The following is a 25,551-nucleotide window of genomic DNA, read 5'->3' as shown; positions in this document are numbered from 1 at the left end:
CAATGTAGTTGACTCTGAACTGCCCTCTGGGAGATTAGGGATGGGCAATAAATGCTGCCTAGCCAGCAACACCCTCATCACATGAATGAATAAAGCACATCATATCCAATATCTTTTTCTCAAATAATTCTCAAAAACAAAGAGTGGATTTTAAAAGCTTTGCTGAGGTATTATTTGTAAATTACTTTTGATTTTAATAAGAGACACTTCTGTGTGTGACAGGAAAATGACTATTCTCATTACATACTTGTTATGGATTTTGTTTTCCGTACAAAAGTGTATTAAAAATAGATAAGGAAAAGAGGGGTAAAAGACAAACAGCTAGAGTTGAATAAACAGTAGAGAGAAAAAAGGATAGTAATTCTAACATAGTGCTTGATAAACTGGAAGCTTTATTGCCGCAAAGGACAAGGATTTCCCTGCAGAAGGATTTAAGGAGTTAATTGCTGGAAAAGCTGTGCTTTAAACAGATAGCTAATCCCGAATGTAACAAGGAACAGGGGAGCTACTTCTGATAAGAAGGCAAGTTACAGACTTGAGGTGTCCAGAAATAATAATCAATGTTGGGGATAAAAGAATCTATTAAATCACCACAAACTTGAAAGAGAAAACATTGTATAATAATCCCAACACCAGATCAAGTCAGTTGCAGAACTTTGAAGATCAACACTGCATAAGGATTGAACTCTGGACACTTCCAGAGTTGGATCGCTATAAGTGAAATCCTGGCCAGATTCCATTATTAATCAGGTAATAGCCCCAAGTTGGGTTATGAGGCTTAACCTGCTTACTTGAGAGGTCTTATTTTTGCTGCTATATGCCATAAAGTTTAAATTGTTTCAGTACTCAATTGTCTGTAAGATTTTTTTAATAAGTAGCCAAATTAAAGGTAACTATGTGGTGATTTACCTACAGCATTAACTTAATTTGGAAGATCTGGAAATCAATCAAGTTACTTGATCAAAATAGGAATGAGCTTTCTATTTAATTCTGTCCTGCTAATATACTAGCACCTTTGTGCAAACAAAGCCTCCTGATTTCACATTAAGTAATCTAATTCTGATTTTATGAATACAGACTGGGCTTTACGAAGGTAACATGGATCCCACTATCGGAGCCAAAGGCAGTTGGCAACTCAGGTCACAGCCAAGTAACTGCTGCCACCTTATAATGGTCCTGCTGAACTGGGACCTACAAAAGGTTGGTGAACACAAAACTTGAAATAATTAAAGGGTGATAGATGAAAGGAAATCCCTCTGTGGAAATCATTTGAGTTGAGGTGTCAGCCTTCCCTGCTCATATTCCCCTGTTGTTCTCATAAAACCTTCTACCAGGGTTGCTGCTGGGAGGCCAACTTCACGTAGCTGATGGCCTCCTCACATGTTGGAGATCAACACTGTGTTGGTATTTTGCTGACAAACTATTAAAAGGCTCCAGCTGAGCTTTTAATCATGCAAACTGGCTGATGAATGAAGGAGTTGGGCAGTTGACTTGCTTCCAGTCTTGTAGGTTAAATGATGGCAGGATCATATTGGGAAGCTGATCCAATGCTACTTCCTGCCGGTTTCATGCTCCTGTCTCCTGGAGGCCAGTAAGGTTCAGCTCATATCTTGTTCATTTTTACCACAACATACCAAATAATTCCGTTGTATCTACCCTACTGAATCACTATTATTTTAAACATTAGATTGGATTTAAACACATATTGGATTACCTCACCTATTAAAGTTCAAGGCTATGAGAAAACAAAACATTGCAGATGCTGGAAATTTGGAACAAAAACAGCAAAAGGCGGAAATACATAACAGATCTGGCAGCATTTGTGGAGAGAGAAACAGTTGCTAACATTTTGTCTTTGAACTTTCATCTGACGTTTATGCAACCTGTGCGAATAAATTAATCCTTGTTGTATTTGTTGTTCCTTTGTTTAAGAAAGACAACAGGGATAATCTGGGAAATTACAGTCCAGTGAGCTCTACATCAGCAGGAGGGAAATTTTGGAGAATATTCTTACAGATAGGATTTACTCACATTTGGATAAATATGGACTTATTTGCAATAGGCAGCATGGCTTCTTGCGGGGAAGGTTGTGTCTGACAACTTGATTCAGCTTTTGGAGGAAGTGACAAAGATGATTTATGAGGGCAGGCAGTATATGTTGTCTATATGAAGTTTAGCAAGGCCTTTGACACCGTCCCTCATGGCAGGCTGATAAAAAAGGTGAAGTCACAGGGGATCCAAGATGATTTGATAAGATGGATACAGAATTGGCTTAGTCATAGAATAGAGAGATTAGCAATGGAAGGGCTTTTCCTGATTGGAAATCTGTGACCAGTGGTATTCAGCAGGGATCAACGCTGAGACCACTTTTGTTTGTAATATATATAAATGATTTGGAGGAGAATGTAGATGGCCTGATTAGTAAATTTGTAGGTTACACAAAGATTGGGGGAGCTGCAGACAGTGAGAATGATTGCCAGAGAATACAGCATGATATAGATAGGCTGGAAACTTGAGTGGAGAAATGGCAGATAGAGTTTAATCGGGCAAATGCAAGGTGATGCGTTTTGGAAGATCTATTGCAGGAAGAAAGTATACGGTAAATGGCAGAACCTTTAGGAGCACTGACATAGAGATGGATACATAGGCAAACAGGTCCACAGTTCCCTGAAAATGACAACACAAATTGATAAGGTAGTCAAGAAGGCATATGGTGTGCTTGCCTTCATTGGTCAGGATATAAAAACTGACAAGTCATTTTGCAGTTGTACAGAACTTTAGTTAGGCCACATTTGAAATATTGTATATAGTTCTGGTTGCTACACTACAAGAAGGATGTGGAGGCTTCGGAGAGGGTACAGAAATGCTTTACCAGGATGTTGCCTGGTTTGGAGGGTATTAGCTGTGAGGAGAGACTGCATAATCTTGATTTGTTTTCACTTGAACATCAAAGGATGAGGGGGTGACCTGATAGAAGTTTACAAAATTATGACAGGCATAGATTGAATGGATACCTGGAATCTTTTTCATAGGGTATAAATTTCAATTACTAGGCGACATAGGTTTAAGGTTAATTGGGGAAAGTTTAAAGGAGGTGTGAGAGGCAGTTTTTTTTTACACAGAGGGTGGTAAGCGCCTGGAGGAGGTGGATACAATAACAATGTTTAAGAAGCATCTTGACATATTTTAATAGGCAGGGAATAGGGGGAGATGGACACCACAGAGACAAAAGGTTTTTTGTTTAGTAAGGCATCATGTGTTGGTGCAGTCTTAGTGGACCAAAGGGCCTGTTCCTATGGGGTACTGTCCTTTGTATTTCCAATCTAGCATTATCTGTAAACTTGAAAAACTATTCTGTATTCTTCCTTCTAGTCATGAGTATCTATACAAAATTGAGGCCTTAGTAGAGATGTTTGAAAACCTCACTAGAAAATGTATTTCATCCTTAATCTTCATTACCTCCCAATCAATTTGCAATCTATGGTACAAGATTACCTCAAACTTCGTACGTAAGAAGCAAGAGGGTAACTAGAGAAAGGGTTGGCCCACTCAAGGACAAAAGAGGGAAGTTATGCGAAGATTCAGAGAAAATGAGTGAGATTCTAAATGAGTACTTTGCGTCGGTATTCACCGAGTACAGGGACATGATGGATGTTGAGGTTAGGGATCGATATTTGATTACTCTAGGTCAAGTTGGCATACGGAGGGGGGGAAGTGTTGGGTATTCTAAAAGGCATTAGGATGGACAAGTCCCCAGGTCCAGATGGGATCTATCCCAGGTTACTGAGGGAAGTGAGAGAGGATATAGCTGGGGCCTTAACAGATATCTTTGCAGCATTCTTGAGCACGGGTGAGGTCCCGGAGGACTGGAGAATTGCTAATGTTGTCCCCTTGTTTAAGAAGGGTAGCAAGCATAATCCAGGTAATTATAGACCGGTGAGCCTGATGTCGGTGGTGGGGAAGTTGCTGGAGAAGATACTGAGGGATAGGATCTATTTACATTTGGAAGAAAATGGGCTTATTAGTGATAGGCAGCATGGTTTTGTGCAGGGAAGGTCATGTCTTACCAACTTGATAGAATTCTTTGAGGAAGTGACAAAGTTGATAGATGAGGGAAGGGCTGTAGATGTAATATACATGGACTTCAGTAAGGCGTTTGATAAGGTTCCCCATGGTAGGCTGATGGAGAAAGTGAAGTCACATGGGGTCCAGGGTGTGCTAGCTAGATGGATAGAGAACTGGCTGGGCAACAGGAGACAGAGGGTTGTAGTGGAAGGGAGTTTCTCAAAATGGAGAACTGTGACCAGTGGTGTTCCACAGGGATCTGTGTTGGGACCACTGTTGTTTGTGATATACATAAATGATCTGGAGGAAGGTATAGATGGTCTGATTAGCAAGTTTGCAGATGACACTAAGATTGGTGGAGTAGCAGATAGTGAAGGGCACTGTAGGAGAATGCAGCAGAATATAGATAGATTGGAAAGTTGGGCGGAGAAATGGCAGATGGAGTTCAATCCAGGCAAATGTGAGGTGATGCATTTTGGAAGATTCAATTCAAGAGCAAACTATATGATAAGGGGAAAGCCCTAGGGAAAATTGATGCACAGAGAGATCTGGGTGTTAAGGTCCATTGTACCCTGAAGGTGGCAACGCAGTTCGATAGAGTGGTCAAAAAGGCATACAGCATGCTTTCATTCATTGGACTGGGTATTGAGTACAAGAGTTGGCAGGTCATGTTACAGTTGTATAGGACTTTGGTTCGACCACATTTGGAATACTGTGTACAGTTCTGGTCGCCACATTACCAAAAGGAAGTGGATGCTTTGGAGAGGGTGCAGAGGAGGTTCACCAGGATGTTACCTGGTATGGAGGGCTCTAGCTATGAAGAGAGGTTGATTAGATTAGGATTATTTACATTAGAAAGACGGAGGTTGAGGGGGGACCTGATTGAGGTCTACAAAATCATGAGAGGTATAGACAGGGTGGATAGCAAGAAGCTTTTTCCCAGAGTGGGGGACTCAATTACTAGGGGTCATGATTTCAAGATAAGAGGGGAAAAGTTTAAGGGAGATATGCGTGGAAAGTTCTTTACGCAGAGGGTGGTGGATGCCTGGAACGCGTTGCCAGCAGAGGTGGTAGAGACGGGCACAATAGCGTCATTTAAGATGTATTTAGACAGATACATGAATGGGCAGGGAGCAGAGGGATACAGATCCTTGGAAAATAGGCCACAGGTTTAGATAGAGGATCTGGATCGGCGCAGGCTTGGAGGTCTGAAAGGCCTGTTCCTGTGCTGTAATTTTCTTTGTTCTTTGTCCTTTGTTCTCTATGCACACTCATTTTGTTGTCCATTATTATTCAATTCATTCTGGACTCACAGCCTAAATACTAATGATTTTTACAGTTTTAGAGTAGATTTGTAGCCCGGGTTACGGATGCCGTGGTTGGTTAGCTCGCTGTTCATTGTTCCGTAGACGTTTCATTACCCTGCTGGGTAACATCATCAGTGCAGCCTCCGATGAAGCGCTGTTGTGTTTTCCCGCCTGTTATTTGAACTCTGGTGTCCGTTGGGCTGGATTACCTCACATCTGCTTTTCCTTTGCAGTTGACCCCATATACACTCCACTGTGGAACAACGAACCAGCTCGGTGAGCCAACTAACCACAAGATTTTTACAGTTTCAGGTCCAATACAATGTTGCTGAATCTAGAAAATTACAAAATGTATCTGTAAATAGCTTTCCTTTTTTTTAGCATTTTGGGGTGGAAGTCATCAGGTTCTGGAGCTCTGTATATGTTAAGTGCTACTATATTCTCCATTGCTGTTATATTTATTTGGATATAGTCCATCAAGTTTCTCCTCTTGACTTATTTTTAGGTTCCTATGTAACACTGATATTTTATCCTTTTCCATTGTGAAAAGAGATTCAAAATTCTCATTTAACAAGCCAGATACTTCCTTATTTCGTTATAGTATTTCTAGCGTTTCTGTTTGATCAGCCCTCACTTCCTTTTGCTGTCTCTGAAATAGAGGCAAAAGAGAGGGAGCAACTGAGAACAATCACTATCACTAGGAAAAAAGAAATCAGAAAACTGTTGGGACTAAAAGCTGACAAGTACCCAGAACCTAATGAACTGCATCCTTTGGTTTTAAAAAAAAAAGTGACCACAGAGATAATGAATGCATGGTTGTCATCATCCAAAATTTCATTGAGTCACATAGTCATACAGTATGGAAATAGACCCTTCGTTCCAACTCGTCCATGCCAACCAAGTTTCTCAAACCAAACCAGTGCCATTTGCCTGCATTTGGCCCATTTCACACTAAACCTTTCCTTACCTGTCCAAATGTCTTTTAAATGCTCTACCTGTATCTGTATCTACCACTTCCTCTGGCAGTTCATTCCATATACGCATCACCCTCTGCATGAAAAAGTTGTCCCTCAGATCCCTTTAAAATCTTTCCCTTCTCACCTTTAACTTATGCCCTCTAGTTTTGAACTCCTCTACCCTAGGGTAGAGATCTTTGCTATATCTATGCCCCTCATGCAAAAGATCAAAGAAAAACTACAATTGTGATACCACTATTGAATAAATGAGGGAGAAGAAAACAGAAAACAATAGATCAATAAGCTTAAAATGTGTCATAAGGAAAATACCAGAACCCATTATTAAAGCAGGTAGTAGGATATTCTGAAAACTAACATATTCAAGCAGAATCAACATTGTTTTATAAAAGATAAACTGCATTCAACAAATTTATTTGATACTCCGAGGATGTAACAAGCAGAGTGGATAGAGGGGAAATTACTAGATGTGGCAGATTACAAATTCTAAAAGGTGCCACATTAATGGTTATCACATAAGAACATATGAATTAGGAGCAGAGGTTGATCAAATGGCCTGTCAACCCTGCTTTGTTATTTAAAACAATCAAGGCTGATCTTGGGCTTCAAGTTCACCTCTCTGCTTGCACCGCATTTCCTTCAATTCCCTGAGAGATCAAAAATATGTCTCTCTCTGCCTTAATTCCATAGATTCTCAGTGCTCTCAGTGACATGAATTCTTCACATATCAGTCCTAAATAATTGGCCCTTCATCCTAAGACTGGCCCTGTATTTTAGATTCCCTGATCAGTAGAAACAATTTCTCAGGGTTTGACCTATCAAGCCCCTTCAGAAACTTGTATGTCTCAATGCCTCTTATTCTTCTAAACCCTAGAGAATAAAGGTCCAATTTCCTCAGCCTTTCAATGTAGGCCAGCATCCTGATCCCGAGGACTAACTTAGTGAACTTTGCTGTACCACCTCCAGTGTAGGAAGAATGTAAATGTCAGTTCAGGCAACTCAGGCTTTTAGACAGTCTCACTGGTCTAACATTAGCTACTGAGAACCTCAAAAGAATGAGCAATCTCTGTCTGCATTTATTGCTTAAACAAGCACTTTTCTCTGCCAATTTGACGAACAGGTACTAACCACAAAAAGAAGTTACAAAAACATGACTTGATTCTAGTACTGTACACAGACAAGTTTTGGCTGATATTCCACCAAGTTATAGTAGGGGATCAGAACAACCATTGTGAAACTTCTAGGTGACATCCCAATGACATAGCATTCCCACATCCCATATCACTAGGTAGCTCCCAGTAGTCTGCACATGACCTTATTTTCATATATTCCTCATCAAATAACAATTTAGACATAGAAATAATTCATGCTTAATTCATCCCAATTTTAAATGAAAAAAACCATAAATATTTAATTGTGTAAGTGAACTATTTTGTCTTTGAGACTCAGGGCTTTATCCATGTTAGTTTATCTGCACCAACAGCTATCTAACACCAGATTAGATAAGAGGTCTTTCTTAACTGCTTTGGAGAAGGTTTGAATATGTTTATTCAAACGTGTTGCAATTATGCATTATATTTTGGAACTGTCTATAAGTTAAGGTAAAATGATGTGTTCCGAAGAACCGTCGTATCGGCTCAAAACATTAACTCTGTTTCTCCACAGATGCTACCAGACTTGCGGAGTTTCTCCAGCAATTTTTGTTCTTCTTTCAGATTTCCAGAATCTACAATATTTTGCTTTTATTGAAGTTGCTGTGATTTCTGGTTATAGGTTTATCTGTAATATTACTAAATATCAAAGACACAGTCTCTAGATATGGGTAGGCCATTTAGGAATAAGGTGTGGAAAGACTTCTTCACTCAAACGGTATAAAACTTGCGGAATTCTCTCTGAGAAAAAGCTGTTGAAGCTAATCCACTGAATATATTTAAGAAATAGATGTTGTACCTCAAAATGGCACCAGATTGTGGCAACCAAACACTTTAAACTGCATCTTCAAGATATATGTGACAATAAATAAATCATTCATCATTCATCATTCATATGTGAATAAAGTAAGAATGAGAGAGAGGATCAGCCATGATCACATTGAACAGCAGAGCTGGCTCAAAGGGCTAAACGTCTACTCCTGCTCCTAGTTTCTATGTTTCTATGTATGTTTCTTGATCTTCCAGTGTCTGGGAAAGAAAGAGCAGCTAGTGGCCAAAATTCACCATGGTTCGTCGTGTCAGGCAGAAGCTTGTACTTGAACTGAAAAGACCAATGTCAGATTTTTTGCCATGACAGACAGCCTCTCTGTTGTGGTGAAAATGATAGAATTTGTAGAAAATCATTCTGTCTCCAAACATGGCATTTCCTATTTTGTGGAGTTGGGGACATTTCATGCATGCACATTTTATGGGGGCAGCAATCCATTTAAATTTGTAGGCAGCACAAAACTGTGTGGGAGGGTGAGCTGTGAGGAGGATGCAGAAATGCTTCAGTGTGATTTGGACAAGTTGAGTGAGTCAGCAAATGCATGGTAGATAAAATATAATGTGAATAAATGTAAGGTTATCTACTTTGGTAGCAAAAACAGGAAGGTGGATTATTATGTGAATGGCAATAGATTCGGAAAGGAGGAGTGTCTCCTCATACACCAGTTGCTGAAAGGAAGCATGGAAGTGCAGCAAGTGGTGAAGAAGGCAAATGGTACATTGGCCATTATAGAGAGAGGATTTGAAAACAAGAGCAGGATGTCTTGCTGCAATTGTACAGGGCCTTGATGAGACAACACCAGGAATTTTGTGTGCATGTTTGAACTCCTTATCTGAGGAAGGATGTTTTGGTAATGGAGGGAATGCAAGGAAATTTTATCAGACTGATTCCTAGGATGGCAGAACTGACGTATAAAAAATGACCAAATCCGCCAGGACTATATACACTGGACTTAAGAAGAATGAATGGGGACTCTCAAAAATGGGAGGAGACGGACTACTGGTATGATCACTGAACTATTAATCCAGAGATCATGGTGATATTCTGGGGACCTGGGTCTGAATTCCACCACAGCAGGTGACGGAATTTGAATTCAATAAAATTCTGGATTTAAGAGTCTAATGATCACGACAAATCCATTGCTGACTGTCAGGAAAAGCCCATCTGGTTCACTAATGTCCTTTAGCAAAAGTAACTGCCATCCTCACCTAGTCTGGCCTACTTTGACTCTAGACCACAGCAATGTAGTTAACTTTTTACTGACCTCTGGGGAATTAGGGATGGCAATAAATGCTGGACTAGCTAGCAACGGCTTCACCCTGGAAATTAATAAAAAAACATGTTGATAATTACCAGGGAGTCTAGAACCAGGAAGCTTATTCTAAGAATACAGGGTAGGCCATTTATAACTGAGATTAGGAGAAATTCCTTCAGCCAGAGAGTGGTGAGCCTGTGGAATTCTCTGCCACAGAAAATGCTTGAGGGCAAAACATTGGCTGTTATCACGAAGGAACTAAAATATACTTCTTAGGACTAACAGGATCAAAGGGTTGGGGGAGAAAACAAGAACAGGATAAGAGTTGGATGATTAGTCATGATCATAGTGAATGGCAGACAAGGATCAATGTGCCAAATGGCCCACCCCTGCCCCCATTTTCAATGTTTTTATCATTAGCTGCTTCCACTAAAGTGGAATTTTGTCAGCCTTTCAGTAGGAAACCCAAATTGTGCAAATTAGGCCAGCCAAGAGCAGCTCTGAATCTTGTGATAACACAGCGTGAAGCTGGAGGAACACAGCAGGTCAGGCAGCATCAGAGGAGCAGGAAAACTGACGTTTCGGGGCGGGACCCTTTTTCCGACCCGAAACGTCAGCTTTTCTGCTCCTCTGATGCTGCCTGGCCTGTTGTGTTCCTCCAGCTTCACACTGCGTTATCTCTGACTCCAGCATCGGCAGTTCTCACTATCTCTGAATCTTGTGGACCTGTTTGGATAGCTTAGATTTGGAGAAGTGAAGTATCCTTTTGGGTCTGGTCTCAGGATATGATTGGTAGATGTTTGGTGCTTTTGAGGTGGGAAAGATGCATTTTGTAGAGGCCTTTAGAAGTCCTACTCTTTAAATCTTTGAAAATGAAAGTTTTCAAAAAGGATTGCTTCCACTTCATTCTGGCTGTTGATGTATGCCTGAGGATTTCCATTACTGGACTACTTCAGTATGACTGATTCCACAATTCCACATGATCACATTAGGATGTCTTCCATTTGTTTGATTGACAGATGTGGTTACAGATGATTTGATGTGGGACTGTGAAATTCATTGCTTGTTATTGGAGAACCTGAATGTTAGTCACAAAGTATTTTTATTTATTTATTGTCACGTGAATTGTCATTGTATTTGTAACACTACATGTAACAAAAGTGTTGAACAATGTTGCCACTCTCCAGCATCATCTTAAAACGCAGAAATAAAGCATAAAGGTACAGAAATAAACTATAAAGTTAGAAAAATAAAGAAATAAAGTTAAAAGTTCAAATTGAAAGAATTAACATATAGAAATTTTTTTTTTTTATGAGTGACAGTGCGGTTTTTCAACTTGATCAAATCTGCTGCAGACATTTGGAAATTTATGTTACCGAACCCTGTCTATCTTATCTCTCCATCAGTCCTGAGATCAGCCTGTGGTGGATACTAGATGATTTGGCATAGTTGGCATAAAAGAAAAGTCTGGTATATAGTGTACATCAGTTGCATGAGTTGGGAGGGGGTGTGAAGATGGGAGGAATACTATTTGTACTTTTAAAAATTAAACTTCAGTACAGTTCTGTAACCCTGGGAAAGCCTTCCATGCAGTCCACCTGCATATCTCACAGCCTCTAATCTTGTTATGGAGTCACTTGGCCTGTTGCCCAGGAAACCCCAAAATTCAGAACAAAAATCTGATCTCTCAAGCCATCATCTCTTGGATCATGGATCAGGAGATGTCTTGACTTTGCACTCTTGATCTTGGAGTGAAAATCCAGGCCCAATTTTGAGAGGAGTTGAAATAAAGCAGGAAGATTCAGCTGTCTTGCACTGGAAGCAGGATCTCCAGTAATACAATCACCATGAAGGACAGTTTGGGGTTAGAGATTACTAGACTGTCAAAGAAAAAGATTGAAGTAAACTCTTTGGAGCTAAGAATTATTTTTTGATTTATTCTAAAATGACTGAACACTACTTAAGGAACATGTGAAGGAAGTTCATAATATGTTACTATTGCTTGAGAGCTGGGTTCTAAAGTGAGTGAATAAAACATAGCTTTAAGTTTGGTTTTTTTTCTGGTTTCATTTCTGAGTTCTGTAAATGCAAGTAGGGGACCTGGGAATCTGTTTCTGGATACACATTTCAATGAGTTGGTTAAACCCTTGAGGGGAACAGTTCAGTGCATGAGGGAAAAAATGGGGAGAGTGAAAAATATAGTTGCTGATGTCTATCAATAGGAATTCAGTACACTAAATGCTAGCTATCCTTGGGGGATTGGGGCATGGACTTCCCATGGGCAACGAGAAATGTGGATACTGCTCCCATGTACTGTGCCACAAAAGATTCCATGATCAGAACAGATGAATGAATGAGAAAAACGGTCTGGGCTGGACCTTGCAAGTATGTGGATCCATGGGTAGGGAATTAGTGGAAAACGAGAAGTGAGTGTATCAAAGAAGGAAGGAAACATCCAGAAGTAATTGGGCAGTGTGCCTGCTCATCCAGAGAGCAAGGGTCAAAACAGCAGAACAGTTAGGGGTGGGGAAAATAATCCTTAATTGCTTAGAAGGGAACTCCAGACGAGAAAACAGTGGAAGACATGAGCTTAAAGAACCCATGTTAAATAAAAAGTTGACTTTCCTGCTTTCCTGCTCCTTTCCTACTCCTCTGATGCTGCTTGGCCTGCTGTGTTCATCCAGCTCTACACCTTGTTATCTCAGATTCTCCAGCATCTGCAGTTCCTACTATCTCTTAAATTAAAAATTAGCTGTTTGTTTAAGTGTCTTAGAAATAGAGATCAACTAAAGAAAATTACATTGATAGATGGCAACTGAACAAGGAACTTTAAAGACATGGTGACTCTAGATTTGAGTGTCTGTAAGTTAGTTGTTGAAGGTAAAAGGGCTTGAATCTATAATTCTGATATTTCTAATAAGACTCTTTCAAATAATTCTTGCATAGTCATAGTTTGTGATTTTTTTTGTTCTGGGTAATAAACTTTTAGGTTTTCTTTTTAAAAGGTACATTGGCAGTCTCTTATGAATATTTTCAATAACTGACTACTGTTGTAAACAAAATAGAACCTATGATCAATTAAACCAGGACTAATTCTGGGATCTGCCTTGTTCAGGATCGGTGCTGGGACCCTTGCTGTTTGTTATGTACATTAGGAACTTGGATGTGAATGTAGAAGGTATAATTAGTAAGTTTACAGATACATGAACATTGATGGTGTTGTTGATTGTGAGAAGGATGGTCTCAGGCATCTGAGGCATTTTGGAAGGTCTAATAAGGGGAAGGATACGCACAATAAATGGTAGGTCTTGAGGGAGTACTGAGGAAAACAGTGACCTTGGTGTACAAGTCCATAGATGCCTGAAGGTGTTAGCTAGGATGGTGAAGAAGGGCATATGGGATACTTACCTTCATTAGCCAGACCATAGAATATAAGAGCAAAGAAGTCTTCTTGCACCTTTATAAAACATTGGTTAGGCCACTGATGGAATCCTCTGTGCAGTTCTGGTTACCACACTATCGGAAGGATGATTGAGAGATACAAGATTATGAGAGGCACAGACAGATTAGGTCTTGGGACTCTCTTTCCCATGGCAGACATGTCTAAGACCAGACAGAATAAGTTTAAGGTGAGGAGCAGGTGGTTTAGAGGGGATCTGAGGAAACTCTTGTTCATCCAAAGGATGGTAGAAATGTGGAATGCATGGCCTGAGAGAGTGGTGGAGGCAGCACATTTAAGATGCATCTGGATGTGCACTTAAAATGCCAGGGCACAGTAGGCTATGGACCAAGCACAGATAAATGAGATTAGTCTAGCTTGATGTTTATTGGTTGGCATACACATGGTGGGCCGAAGGGCCTGTTTCTATCCTGTATGATGACTCTATTACTCTGCAACCATTAGCTTGGATTATAATGTAACAAAAAGTGTACCCATGAATCAGCTTTCTTTTAGTGGTAGTAAAAATAAATAGGGAAAAGTTCCTGTGGTTAAAAGTATACGTTGCCAATAAAGGTAGTGTTTAGTCAATGAAACATTTCGTATTTTGTTATGTAAACAATTTAAAGACATGAAATCTTATTGGGTCAATTTTTCAGCTATTAAATGAAAGTTCAAATTTCTCTAAAAAAAATTATTAACCTCTTCATGGGTAATAACAAAAGTTGTAGTCCTGCTGAACATTTCTGTTGAGATTACTTGGGGATTCTCCAGACTGACTGTTAACATTAACAGAAATTCTAGGTAGACACATAAACAAGCTTTCCACTAACCTTCCACTGAAGTTAGGCTAGCAATTAAGACAATTCCAGAAGAAACTTCCAATGCTGACATCAAATGTTTGGTAGAATATACATGCATTGCCAGAAGTTTGTAGTGCTGTCTGGAGAGCCAGTGCAGATTTGAAGAGTTGCCCAGCTCAAAAACATTAAGAAGTATCATTATTTGGCTAATTTGGTCCAAGGAAGTGTACATCAATGTACATGCATTGATAAAATTAAAATTGAAAGCAAAATTTACTGCGTTATTCAGACATAACTGAAAATTGTTATCTAAATGTAATCAATAGTCTATTCAATATAGAGTCATGAATCATACAGCATGAAAACAGACACTTCAGTCCAACCAGTCCATGCCAAACATAATCCCAAATATAATTTTTATATATTCAGAAATTGGAGTAGAGAAAGCCCATCAGCTCTTTAATCTCAACAAAAATGAAAATAATATAAAATGAATGGTAAAACTATGGTTCTAAATTAACCAAAATTGCTATAATTGTCAATTCAGATCTGCAACTGCTTGTCTATACTCACTGTTTTCCTCCGTGCTTCCTTCAAAGACAGGATTCTCTTGGCTTTGCCCATCTGCACAGATGGATGCGGCTGAAGCAACATTGTATCCCAAAGTTGCCATTTCAATCTTAAATTGGTCTGTATCTGATGATGCATGCTTTGGTTGCCCTGCTGCAGTGGAACTGCTGTCCTTTCCAGTCTCATTTTGTAATCTGCAAGACCTGCGTACCTGTAAAGCAGCTCTGTGTTTTGATGCTCCAAAACACCTTAAAAGAATAGAACAAAAAAATTCAGCCAGTTTTTGAAAGATAGGAAATGCTGAAAACCACAGAGTTCCTAAAATTTCAGAGAAACATGGACTGTAAGGTATAAAGCAATGAATGGATTGGTTAAAAATCATATCCCGCAACCTATTTAGTTTCAATAGCCATAGCAAAAATATGATAGAGCCAAGTAAAAATTAGCAAATTAACATGTCTAAGTGTCTGCGGGTCTGCCTCCAGCTCAATGATTCTGAGCTCAAGCCGCAATATTCAGGAATGTTGGAATACATGCTGCAACCATGAAATAGCACTTGTCCTGCCTCCTTAATGTTTTAGTGAACGACTTAATAATTTTATTTAATTACTTATTTCTTCTTTTTATATGTTTTATTGACCTTCAGTTCTTATTCTATTTTAAGCCTTAGTAATACAATGCACCTTAATCACTTCCTAGATACTCACTAAACAGCTAGTTTCTTCCCCTGCAGTAGGGTAAGAACCTCCTACAGAGTGAAAAAATAAGTAAATGCGAAGGAGTACTTCATTCTCCTTCTTCCTTAACTTGTATTGAGATGCTATTTATATATTCCGAGTCAGATAAGTCACAGGTACAGGAAAGCTGGTCAAAGTTGGTTTCCTTCATTAACTAACATAAGCTGCTCTCAACTAGAGAATTTATTTTTTGCCTTGTTTCAGTCTGAATGAAATTTAGAATTTAAACAGTAAATTGCTGTTAAATAGTTAAATGTGAAAGACAACTAAAATTAGAATTTTAGAAATAGATTAAGATTTCCCTTACCCAACTCCTAGCACTCTGATCAGTTGTGTTCAGTATTCTCTTGTGATCACAGAATCATAGAACAGTACAAGACAGGAGGTTGTTATTTGGCCATCAGGCAGAATCTTTGCTTTTGGAGACTATTTCACTCAAAACAGGTCAGGGGTCACTGACGAGCATCTCATGGTCTCAGTCAATTGAAGATGAAAAAGACAGAAGCAAGCTCCATGCAGAAATGAACTCCTCTGCTGAAAGATAACTTTACTGAACTGGGAGTTGGGGATTTAGAAGTCAAGAGCATTTGGATGCCTGTGAACTCAGAGAAATTTGAGCAATTAGTAAGCAGCTAAGTGTTGGAGTCAGGGCTCTGGAAAAGTCCTGGTATCCATGAGGAATCAGAAGATGCCGTGTGGCACCAGTAGTTCAGTGCAGCAGAAAGTGAGGGTTGAAAGCTCATGAATAGTAAATGCTTTGTGTAACTTAGCCAGATTAGAGCTCAGTAAACAACTTATGGACATTACTGGCATTGTAAAGTTCAGCTGCAACTGCCAAGGCACAGCAGAGAGAAAGGATTGAAGAATGTTGAAATCTCTTTGGATGAGTGAGTATCAAGGTTATAAAAAACCAAACACTGTACACAAATATACACAGTATTATGTTAATACTATCTCTTTGTATGTGTTATGGTTTTTGATTCATCCTGTTTCTCTTCTACCCAATCTTGGAGGACATTGATCATCAGAGATGTTCACAGGTACATCATGTGCCTGGAGCACTCAGGATGCTAGTCTCTGCTGCCTTCTGAGTTGAACATAATCTCTGGGAAGCAACCTTAAATGAGATGCATGCATTTGGGTCTGCCTCAGCATTGTACAGGGCTCTATGTCTCTGCAGTAGATGAATGCCCTTTGCCCTCTGCTGTTTGAGGAAAATATGTATAATTCCATATTGATGCTCTACTAATAATTAAATAGGAAATAATTGGAACAAAGCTCACAATAAAGTTTTCATTGAATTTTCTTTCATTCATTTATGAGAAGGCAGCTCAGTGATTAGCACTGATGCCTCACAGTGCCAGGGACCCGGGTTTGATTCCAGCCAGGGGTGACTGTCTGTGTGGAGTTTGCACGTTCTCCACATGTCTGTCTGGGTTTCTACCAGGTGCTCCAGTTTCCTCCCACAGTCCAAAGATGTGCAGGCTGGGTGGATTGCCCATGCTAAATTGTCCGTAGTATCTAGGGATGTACAGGCTAGATGGATTAGTCATGGTATATGCAGGGTTGTGAGGATAGGGTGGGTCTGGGTGGGATGCTTTTTGGAGGGTCGGTGCAGACTTGATGGGCCAAATGGCTTCTATCTGCATTGCAAGGATTCTAACTTCGAGCAAGTTTAAAATGGGAGCTTAGTTGGCTGTGCTAGCACTTATTGCCCATTGCCTAGCTCCCAGTAAGAAGGAAGTGTTGGGCTACTTTCTTGAACAGTTCAGACCATTTGTTGTAGGTACACCCACACACTGGATGCCAAATGAAGGAGCATAAACTCTAAATGTTAAAAATCAAACATTCTTTTCAAGGCAGGAGTATCTCTCTGCCACAGCTAGCTCCTAGCTCTGAGTATCCACATATGTTAGTCCAAAGTTATTTTTTTCTTAAATCCAGCCATTATTAAGTACTTTTGGGCTTGACTACCACATTTCACAAGTGCCCTGACTTCTTCAGCAGTTATATTATCAGATTCACCTCCCTTTGCATCTATGTCAGACTCCCCTTGTTCCTTGTCTGAGGATGGTCCATATACCCCTCCGCCAAGTTGTTACCCTGTTGTTGAACAAGATAATGATTATTTGCTGTCTACAATCTTGGAGACTACTGGAATACTCCTCCAGATTGGTCCAAGCAACTTCAGTAGACCAAAGGGAGTACAACAAAGGTTTACCAGGCTGTTTCAGGAATGGCAAGACTGACATATGAAGAGAAACTGGAACGCTTAGGACTCTACTCACTGGAGTTCAGAAGAATCTCGAGAAAGCTATAAAATTCTAACAGGGCTGACACAGTAAACGTAGAAAGGATGTTCACGATGATCGCAGAGTCCAGAATCAGGGGTCACAGTCTACAGATATGGATAGGCCACTTGGGACTGAGATGAGAAATTTCTTCACCCAGAGAAGCCTGTGAAATTCTCTGCCACAGAAAGCAGTTGGAGCCAAAACATTGAATGCTTTCAAGGCGGAGTCAGATATAGTTTTTCCACATAAATCTATTACTGACACAAAGGATCAGTCTGTGGTTCTCTGAACAGTTCTGCCAGTCAAATATCAGCAAATTTGGCAGGCTAACAATGTACTTCTATATTGTTTAACTTACAACATAGAAAAGTAAGTTTTGTATAGAAGCTCTGCACATTTGAAACAATAAAACTGATCCTCTCAATCCAGTAGAATTGGATACTTTTACAAACCAAATTAAATATGTTCCATTGAGAAAGTCTACAAGGACATAATTATTTTAAACGCCAATAGGTTTCAGGTGGCATGAATACAAAATGAACTGGCAGGCCTAAGCACAGGATCTGTTAGCTCCCGGCCAGCAGCTGGTCAGCCACAGCTCTGAAATGAGCAAAAGGTGTTAACTTGCAAGTGAACAGAAATTTGGAAAGCCACAGCCTAGTAGTCAGCGCCAAAAGGTGATTGTTGTGCAGGATTTTGGGAGGGGCTTGTGAGAAAGAAGGAAAGACAGTTTGAGTGTCATGAGTGACAGTTTCATGACTTTCCAACTGAAAGACCTAGCCCAGCACTCCAAAAATCTTAATAGCCCAACAGTGTACATAAAATGGTTTTAATAATGTGGCTCTTCAGTATAGTGCAAAACACTATAAACACCAGCATACGAGAAGCAACTTAACATATATATGTAATCAAATCTTAAGCATCATATAAGACTTGCAACATACATTCAAGAAGTTTGTGAAATACTTTGCAAATGCTGCTTGATTCCTGCCAATTTTTGTCCATACACTCACCTCCACTTTGTACATGAGGAAAGATAGGATGTCTGGCTTAGTTGCCAACCACTTCCTCAATACGGACATACAATTTTGAAGTCATCCTGTATCCCAAACTGCTAATTGATTTCATTTACTTGGGCATATTCCTCCCACTCTTTCCTCCTCTTGCACAGCATTAACATTTTGCAACTAAGTCAGCAGCTGGGCAACAAGAATCCTTATGAACACTGACAATGGATTAAGAACTCATGTTTGTTGGCAATTAGAACAGGGAACTCCTTCGTTCAATGAAATTTGCTGCTTCAGTGTCAATCATTGGCGCTTTTGTGAGATCCCCAATTGTGTTGAGTGCAGCTGCTTGCGTTGACAGTGAGAAAAGCAGCTGCCAATGATTTTGTGTTTAGATGCAAGTGCCACAGTTGTCAACTATCATGGAAACTTTGTTGTCTTGCAATGCCAGGGTGCCAGGGTTCAAAAAGAGACTAATACTCATGCTTGCCTTTCTATTGTTATGTCATGCTACAGGGAGAATAATGCCAATTTAAAAAAGAGAAGGCCTTTCTAAAATGAAGAGTTCTCAATCGCCAGTAGTTTTCCTTTGTACCAGCCAGCCAAAAAAGAGCCAAGTGCAGTAATAAAGTATTTAAACTGGTAAGGTGGGGTAAGAAAAAGAGAGCAAAAATTCTTTGTTATGGTTTTGGTCCACTCAATTGTACTTCATATGCATATTTAACTGTGAAGATCTGAAGAGTCTTTGGACTCAAATCTACATTCCTCTCCACAGATCTGCCTGACCAACAGAGCTTTTCCAAGAGCACTTGGTGTTTTTATTTCAGATCCCCAACATTTGTTGAACTTTGCTTTTATTTGAGCAGTTAGAGGTGTTAAGTATGCGGTGGGATTGTATCTTAATGAGATGAGATCTACCAAGTAAACTAACTGTATTGAGTAGGGCAATTTAAGATGTTTCACTGTCTATTCACACGTACACTTTGGCTACTGCTTCAGATCCAGGTTGATCACTTCCATTCCTGTTGATTATTTGTACTCTCTTTCTACCACCCCTCTTTCTCCACCCTTCCTACACTCTTCTCTTCATTGTTTTGATTCCTTTCATTTCTTCCCCTTGAGTACTCTGCCTTTTAAAATCTTTATCCTATTGTTCACCCTTCCTCAACCTTCCTGCACAGCTTACACCGTTGCTTGGCTCCCTCTAAAATAAGCCGAGAACTTCTGTCTGTGCCTCATCTAGCATTCTCTGATGGGCCTATTGAGGCACGTGCAATTGCCTTTTCTTTGCAGCAACAATCCAATTGCCCTGCTGTACTTTCTCACTGACCTACCCAGCACACTAATTAGGGGGTTGTTCTCCCCACCTCCTCCTTCCCAAATGCTGACCGCAAGCAGTCGGCTTGCAGATCAACTATCACCAACCATAACTCTGCATCTTGCTCCAGAACATCCAATTATTGCATGAGAAATCATAGTCTATTGTGGATGATTGATGCAACAGCTTGACTAGGGTGCACTAAGTTCTGGAGTTCAAGTCTTCAGTACAATTGCCAGAATGTTGTGAAGGCCCATAGGCTTTACAGTATTCAGTGCTTTTCGCTGTTACTTGACATCATGTAGAGGGAATCAAATTGGTTGAAGACTGGAATGTGTGATTTTAGTGTCCTCTGGAGAGCATTGAGATGGATCATCTTTTTAGCACTTCTGGCTAAAGTTTGTTGCAAATGCTTCAGCCTTATATTTTGCATTGATGTGCTTGGCTTTCACATCATTGAAGTTGGGGATATTTGCGAAGCCTCCACCTCCTGTTAAACATTTAATTGTCCATCACCATTCATGACGAATGTGGCAGGGCTGCAGAAATTACTTTTGATCTTTTGGTTGTGGGTTTGTTTAGCACTGGCTATCACATACCGCTTATACTGACATGTGTTGTAGCTTCACCAGGTTCACACCTCACTTTTAAGTATACCGAGTCCTGCATCAGGCATGCCCTCCTGTATTCTTTATTAAAGCATCATTGAACCCTGGCTTAATGGGAAATGTAGAGCAGGAGATATAGAGTCATAGAGTTGCACAACACAGAAAGAGGACCTTTGGCACATCATGTCTTCGCTGGCCATCAAGCACCTATCCATTCTAGTCCCATCCTCCATTGATAGGGTAGATAGGAAGAAACTTTTCCCCTTAGTGGAGGGATGAATCACCAGAGGGCATAGATTTAAGGTAAGGGGCAGGAGTTTTAGAGGGAGTGTAAGGAAGAATTTTTCCACCCAGAAGGTGTAGGTATCTGGAACTCAGTGCCTGAAAGTGTGGTAGAGGTAGGAACCATCACAACATTTAAGAATTATTTAGATGATCACTTGAAGCACTGTAGCCCTTGGTCCACAGCTGTGTGTGCTCCACACCTAACCTCAGGTAAGTGAAATCACCAACTATCTCAATACTACTTGTCCTGCAGATTTCCACAATCTGCCTACAGATGATGTCGTCTACTTCCTCCCCACTATTTGGAGGTCTATAATAATTACTCAACAAGGTGTCAGCTCCCTTCCTGTTTCTCACCGCCAACCACATTGAAGATAGCAATAGATTCTAATTCAGGAACTGCAACTTGATCAAGGGCAATGATGCTATCTGATCAATACTGCTATACCTCCTACTTTATACCCAACCTGTTTCTACTAATCCTCCTAAAGAAATTTCTGCTTCCAGTTTCCCAATTTTGTTCACGATATTCTCTGCATTTACTTCCATTCAATTTAACCCTGCCCTTATCTCTTTTTTGCCCATTGGGAGGCAACCATTTCTTTGTTCACTATCAACATGCAAGCCTTCCCTCACTTTTTTTTCCTCTCTTCCCCATCTTCTCTTGTTTGCCTCACTTCCAAAACTAGGCCCATTAGTCAACCAACTCCCCCTAGCTCACAAGGTTAAATCTACCTCAAATATACTATTTGCTTTCTCAGCCAAGACATTAGTTCCATTTCTGCTCAAGTAAGACCATAAGACCATAAGACATAGGAGCAGAAATCAGGCCTTTCGGCCCATCGAGCTGCTCTGCCATTCAATCATGGCTGATAAGTTCCTCAACCCCATTCTCCCACTTTCTCCCCGTAACCCTTGATCCCTTTGATAAGTGAAGCCCATCTCTTCTGAACGGCTTTTGCTTTTGCCAAAAGTGATCCAAATATCCCAAAAATCTAATCCCTCCCTTCTGCACCATCCGTCATGCCACGCATTTACCTCTTTTATCTGCATTTGCCTAAATTGTGAAGCTCGTGGCACAGGTAGTATTTCTGAGATTACTACTTTGGAGACATTTCAACCTACTCCTTAACTCCTGAAACTGCCGGTAAGGACTTGTAAGGTAACAAGAAACAGCTTTTCTTCCCAGAACACTCAAAGTTCCATTCTCTAATTTTTTTCTGCTGTAAGATGTTCAAGAGTTTGTTTAACTGTCAAAGCTAACAACTTCTTCTATTTTCTATAGTTTCACTGCAGACATTTGAGAAATCATCAAAATAAAGAACTGCAAATGCAGTTTATCTTTTCTTCATTGATTATTTCCTTTTATTCATTCATGGAATGTGGGTGTTGCTGGTTAGATGGGTGTTTACGACATCTGATTTGAACCCAGGACATTAATCTAGGATTCTAGATTACCAGTCCAGTGACGATATCACTAATTCACCACCTCCCCTTGCATGGTGAATTGGAAACTAAAGGCTTGTGAATCATTCACCCAGTTGTGATTTTACCTGAATTGGCCAATCAATAGTCAAGGTGCAGGCTTGTCTTTGGTTGGCGAGGTCTTGAAGCTGGAGGACCAAAAGGAACACCTTAACATAAGAAGCAGCAGTATTTGTTATTATGTTCTGTGCTAAGTTACTAATCTAGTGTAAATTAAAATGGGAGTATTAAGGTTAACTAAGCTGTTAAGTTTTGAATATCAGAACTTCATTATTGGCTATGGTTCTATTACAATTATTATGTCAAGGTGTTAAGAAAGTCTTTAATTTTGGATAATCAGACTGGCAAATCTAAAGCTTGGCAGTTTTGAATTTTAAATGCTTGATTATGAGAGTTGGGAATTAATGTTGGTTGTTCCTGATTTACAGCATCCACAGTTCTTTCTGTGTTTAATTATCCTGGTTGAACCAGAAAAAGTAATCTTGGGTGAGAAACCTCCTATAAGAGCTAAAATGTTTGGGATGATTATAGTCTAATCTGCAATGCTGGGGGTGTTGTTTGGGGAGAGCAGGCTAATAAATTCGATTCAATGTGTCTATGCCTGAACAAACAAGCTCAAATGTCACATTAATGGCAAAAGTAATTGTTTTAAGTCATATATGTGCATTGCAACTTGAATACTTTTTGTTCAAAGTTTGGGTATAAAAGCTGCTTAAATATTAAAATGCATTCTTGTAGGGTAATAAAAGTTGGTGAACATGCAATGGACTACATGATAAATAACATTTACGACACTGACTTTTGGTGTATGTGATGCTGATACTGGGTGCTCCAGTGTAAAAGAAGTATTTAATTCCCCAGCTCTGATATAACTCAACCCGACAATGGTACAAAAATACGCCAAGAGGTAAAGGAAAAAGCACTGTCAATAAAGAACAAGTAGCTACAAGAAAAGGATTTGAGGAAAAAAATCATGTGGCAAAATGCTGATTAAGGTACATAGCAAGGACATGATTTCAAAATTAGTGGAGTTCATCAAATACTTTTGAGTACAGGGAAGAGGAACAAGAAGTATCTGACTTTGCTGCATGCCTTTTATGCTAGGTGGGCAAGTCATATGCATGAGATTATAACATCACATCACAGCATCTTTAAACAGTCGTTGCAATGGAATTTCCCAAGGGCTGAGGACCTTGCAACATGGTGAATGAGAGGTCAGAGGCCTGGAAAACATCACCCCGTTGCAATTTTACCCAAATTGGCCAACTACTCATGAAAGAGCAGGCTTGCTGTCTGAATTAAGTTCTTTTACGAAGCTGGAGGGCCAAAAGGAACGCCTTAACCCAAGAAGCAACAGCAGGATTGTAGGGAGTGCTGCCTGGTTCACTGTTCACCAGCTCCCTAGTTCTGACACTGGGTTTATGTATGGAATGTGGTGTGGTGGAAAACACTAGAGGCAGATGTTTCCGAGGCAAAGAAAACTCTGATTTTATTGAACAAACAAGCAAAATGTAATATATTTACAGAAAACAAGTAAGTGAATATCAAAATTAGAACCCGCTTGAGACCTTGAGCCCCCAGTTAAGCTAAGACCTAATATGGTGGGTAAAATAGTTACAGTGGGTGACTGTTACTTACGCTAATAGGGAAGAGAGAGAGAGAGAGAGAGAAAAATAACTAGCTGACCCCAAGTCCTATCTCACTTCCCTTCCCTTCCCTTTATCCCACACCATTAGCCCCAAACCGTCCCTTCCCCTAAGACTAACCAAACTGGGTTACAGAGTCTCAATGACCTCAGGCTCACCCCTGGTGTGAAAATGCGATTTTGAATGGCTCTTGTCCATAGTCGCTTGCCATGGCTGGGACTCTGCGAAGGACCAATAACAATCAGTCTAGTGATGTCTGCTGATGCGATTAGACATGTGGAACTGACCTAGTGAGTACCCTGGTTTTCTTCCTCCTCCTGGTGGTCCTTGCAAGCGGGTTGTGGTTGTGGATGGTGGTGAATGCTGTTGGTGTTGCCTCGGTTGGTGTTTTGTGTCTCTGGATGCCTTCAGTCGCCTCCAGACTTCGAGTAGATGTTCGCAGTGGTTGGTATTTGCAGTGCTGGTCTCACAGTGCCCCACCAACTGTGCAGGACACTCTCTTTCTCTCACTTTTCTTGTCTTTACTTGCTTCTCTTTTCTTTGCTTGCTGTGCTGGGCTCTGGGTCTCCAGTTATACCCAACTGCAGACCCCCCTTATCTCCCGCCAAATCTGTTGAGCTATTGTTCCACATTTTGGGGCTGAAAGAGCTTCCTGACCGCTGGAGTAGGTGTGAATTGTTTCTCGATTGAGGTGAATGGTTTTGATGGCTTTGGAATGTCCAGTATTTCCCTTGGATAGGTAACTGTTTGCATAGCGGTGTGAATGTTTCTTTAACATCCAAGGTGAAACAGGTTTGCATGTGATACAATGGTGTGGAATGTTCAGTATTTTTGCATCTGAGCACTGATTCGGAATGGAATAGTTTTATACCTATGTAGGCGCCAAAGGGTCTGAAGTTGTTGAAGTCGTTTGTTTCCTGCAGACTGCCTTGCATTATTTTACCTGAGGGCATGAATGGGGGTCTTCCTTTAGTTTTGAATAGCTAACCCCTGTCCCAGACATCTATCCTGGGCTTGTATATTTCCCAGATAGTAGGAACTGCAGATGCTGGAGAATCTGAGATAACAAGGTGTAGAGCTGGATGAACACAGCAGGCCAAGCCTTATCAGAGGAACAGGAGAGCTGACGTTTCGGGTCTCGACCCTTCTTCAGAAATGGGGGAGGAGAAGGGGATTCGGAAATAAATAGAGAGAGAGGGGGAGGCGGATGGAAGGTGGATAAAGGAGCAAATAAGTGGAGAGGAGACGGACAGGTCAAGGAGGCGGGGGTGGAGCCAGGAAAGGTGACGGCAGGTGGAGAGTTAGGATGGGGATAGGTCGGTCAAAGGAAGATGGACAGGTCAAGGAGGCGGGGATGAGGCTGGTAGGTAGGAGGTGGGGGTGGGGGTGGGGGTTGAGGTGGGAGGAGCAGATAGGTGGGAGAAAAGACGGACACGTCAGGGAGGAGGGGACGAGCTGGGCTGGTTTTGGGATGCGGTTGGGGGTGGGGAGATTTTGAAGCTTGTGAAGTCCACATTGATACCACTGGGCTGCAGGGTTCCCAAGCGAAATATGAGGTGCTGTTCCTGCAACCTTCGGGTGGCATCGTTGTGGCACTGGAGGAGGGCCAGGATGGACATGTCATCCAAGGAGTGGGAGGGGGGAGTTGAAATGGTTCGCGACTGGGAGGTGCAGTCGTTTGTTGCGAACCGAACGTAGGTGTTTCACAAAAAGGTCTCCAAGCCTCCGCTTGGTTTCCCCGATGTAGAGGAGGCCACATCTGGAACAGCGGATACAGT

At 40.7% G+C, this 25,551-nt stretch overlaps 1 protein-coding gene across 4 annotated transcripts in view; it reads right to left on the bottom strand.

The window, feature by feature from the left end:
* The window catches only part of lnx2a (ligand of numb-protein X 2a), a 123,375-nt gene that overhangs the window by 26,213 nt on the left and 71,611 nt on the right, over positions 1-25,551 (bottom strand). For all 4 annotated transcript variants that reach the window (XM_048597650.1, XM_048597652.1, XM_048597651.1 and 1 more), the window contains exon 3: positions 14,397-14,641. In XM_048597650.1, coding sequence (XP_048453607.1) covers positions 14,397-14,641 — 245 coding nt within the window. The remainder of the gene's footprint in view (positions 1-14,396; positions 14,642-25,551) is intronic.

The sequence above is a fragment of the Rhincodon typus genome, chromosome 6 (assembly GCF_021869965.1).
Source record: "Rhincodon typus isolate 14 chromosome 6, sRhiTyp1.1, whole genome shotgun sequence".
NCBI classification, from domain to species: Eukaryota; Metazoa; Chordata; class Chondrichthyes; order Orectolobiformes; family Rhincodontidae; genus Rhincodon; species Rhincodon typus.
The sequence above is the reverse complement of the archived record's forward strand: the minus strand, read 5'-3'. Positions and strand labels throughout refer to the sequence as shown.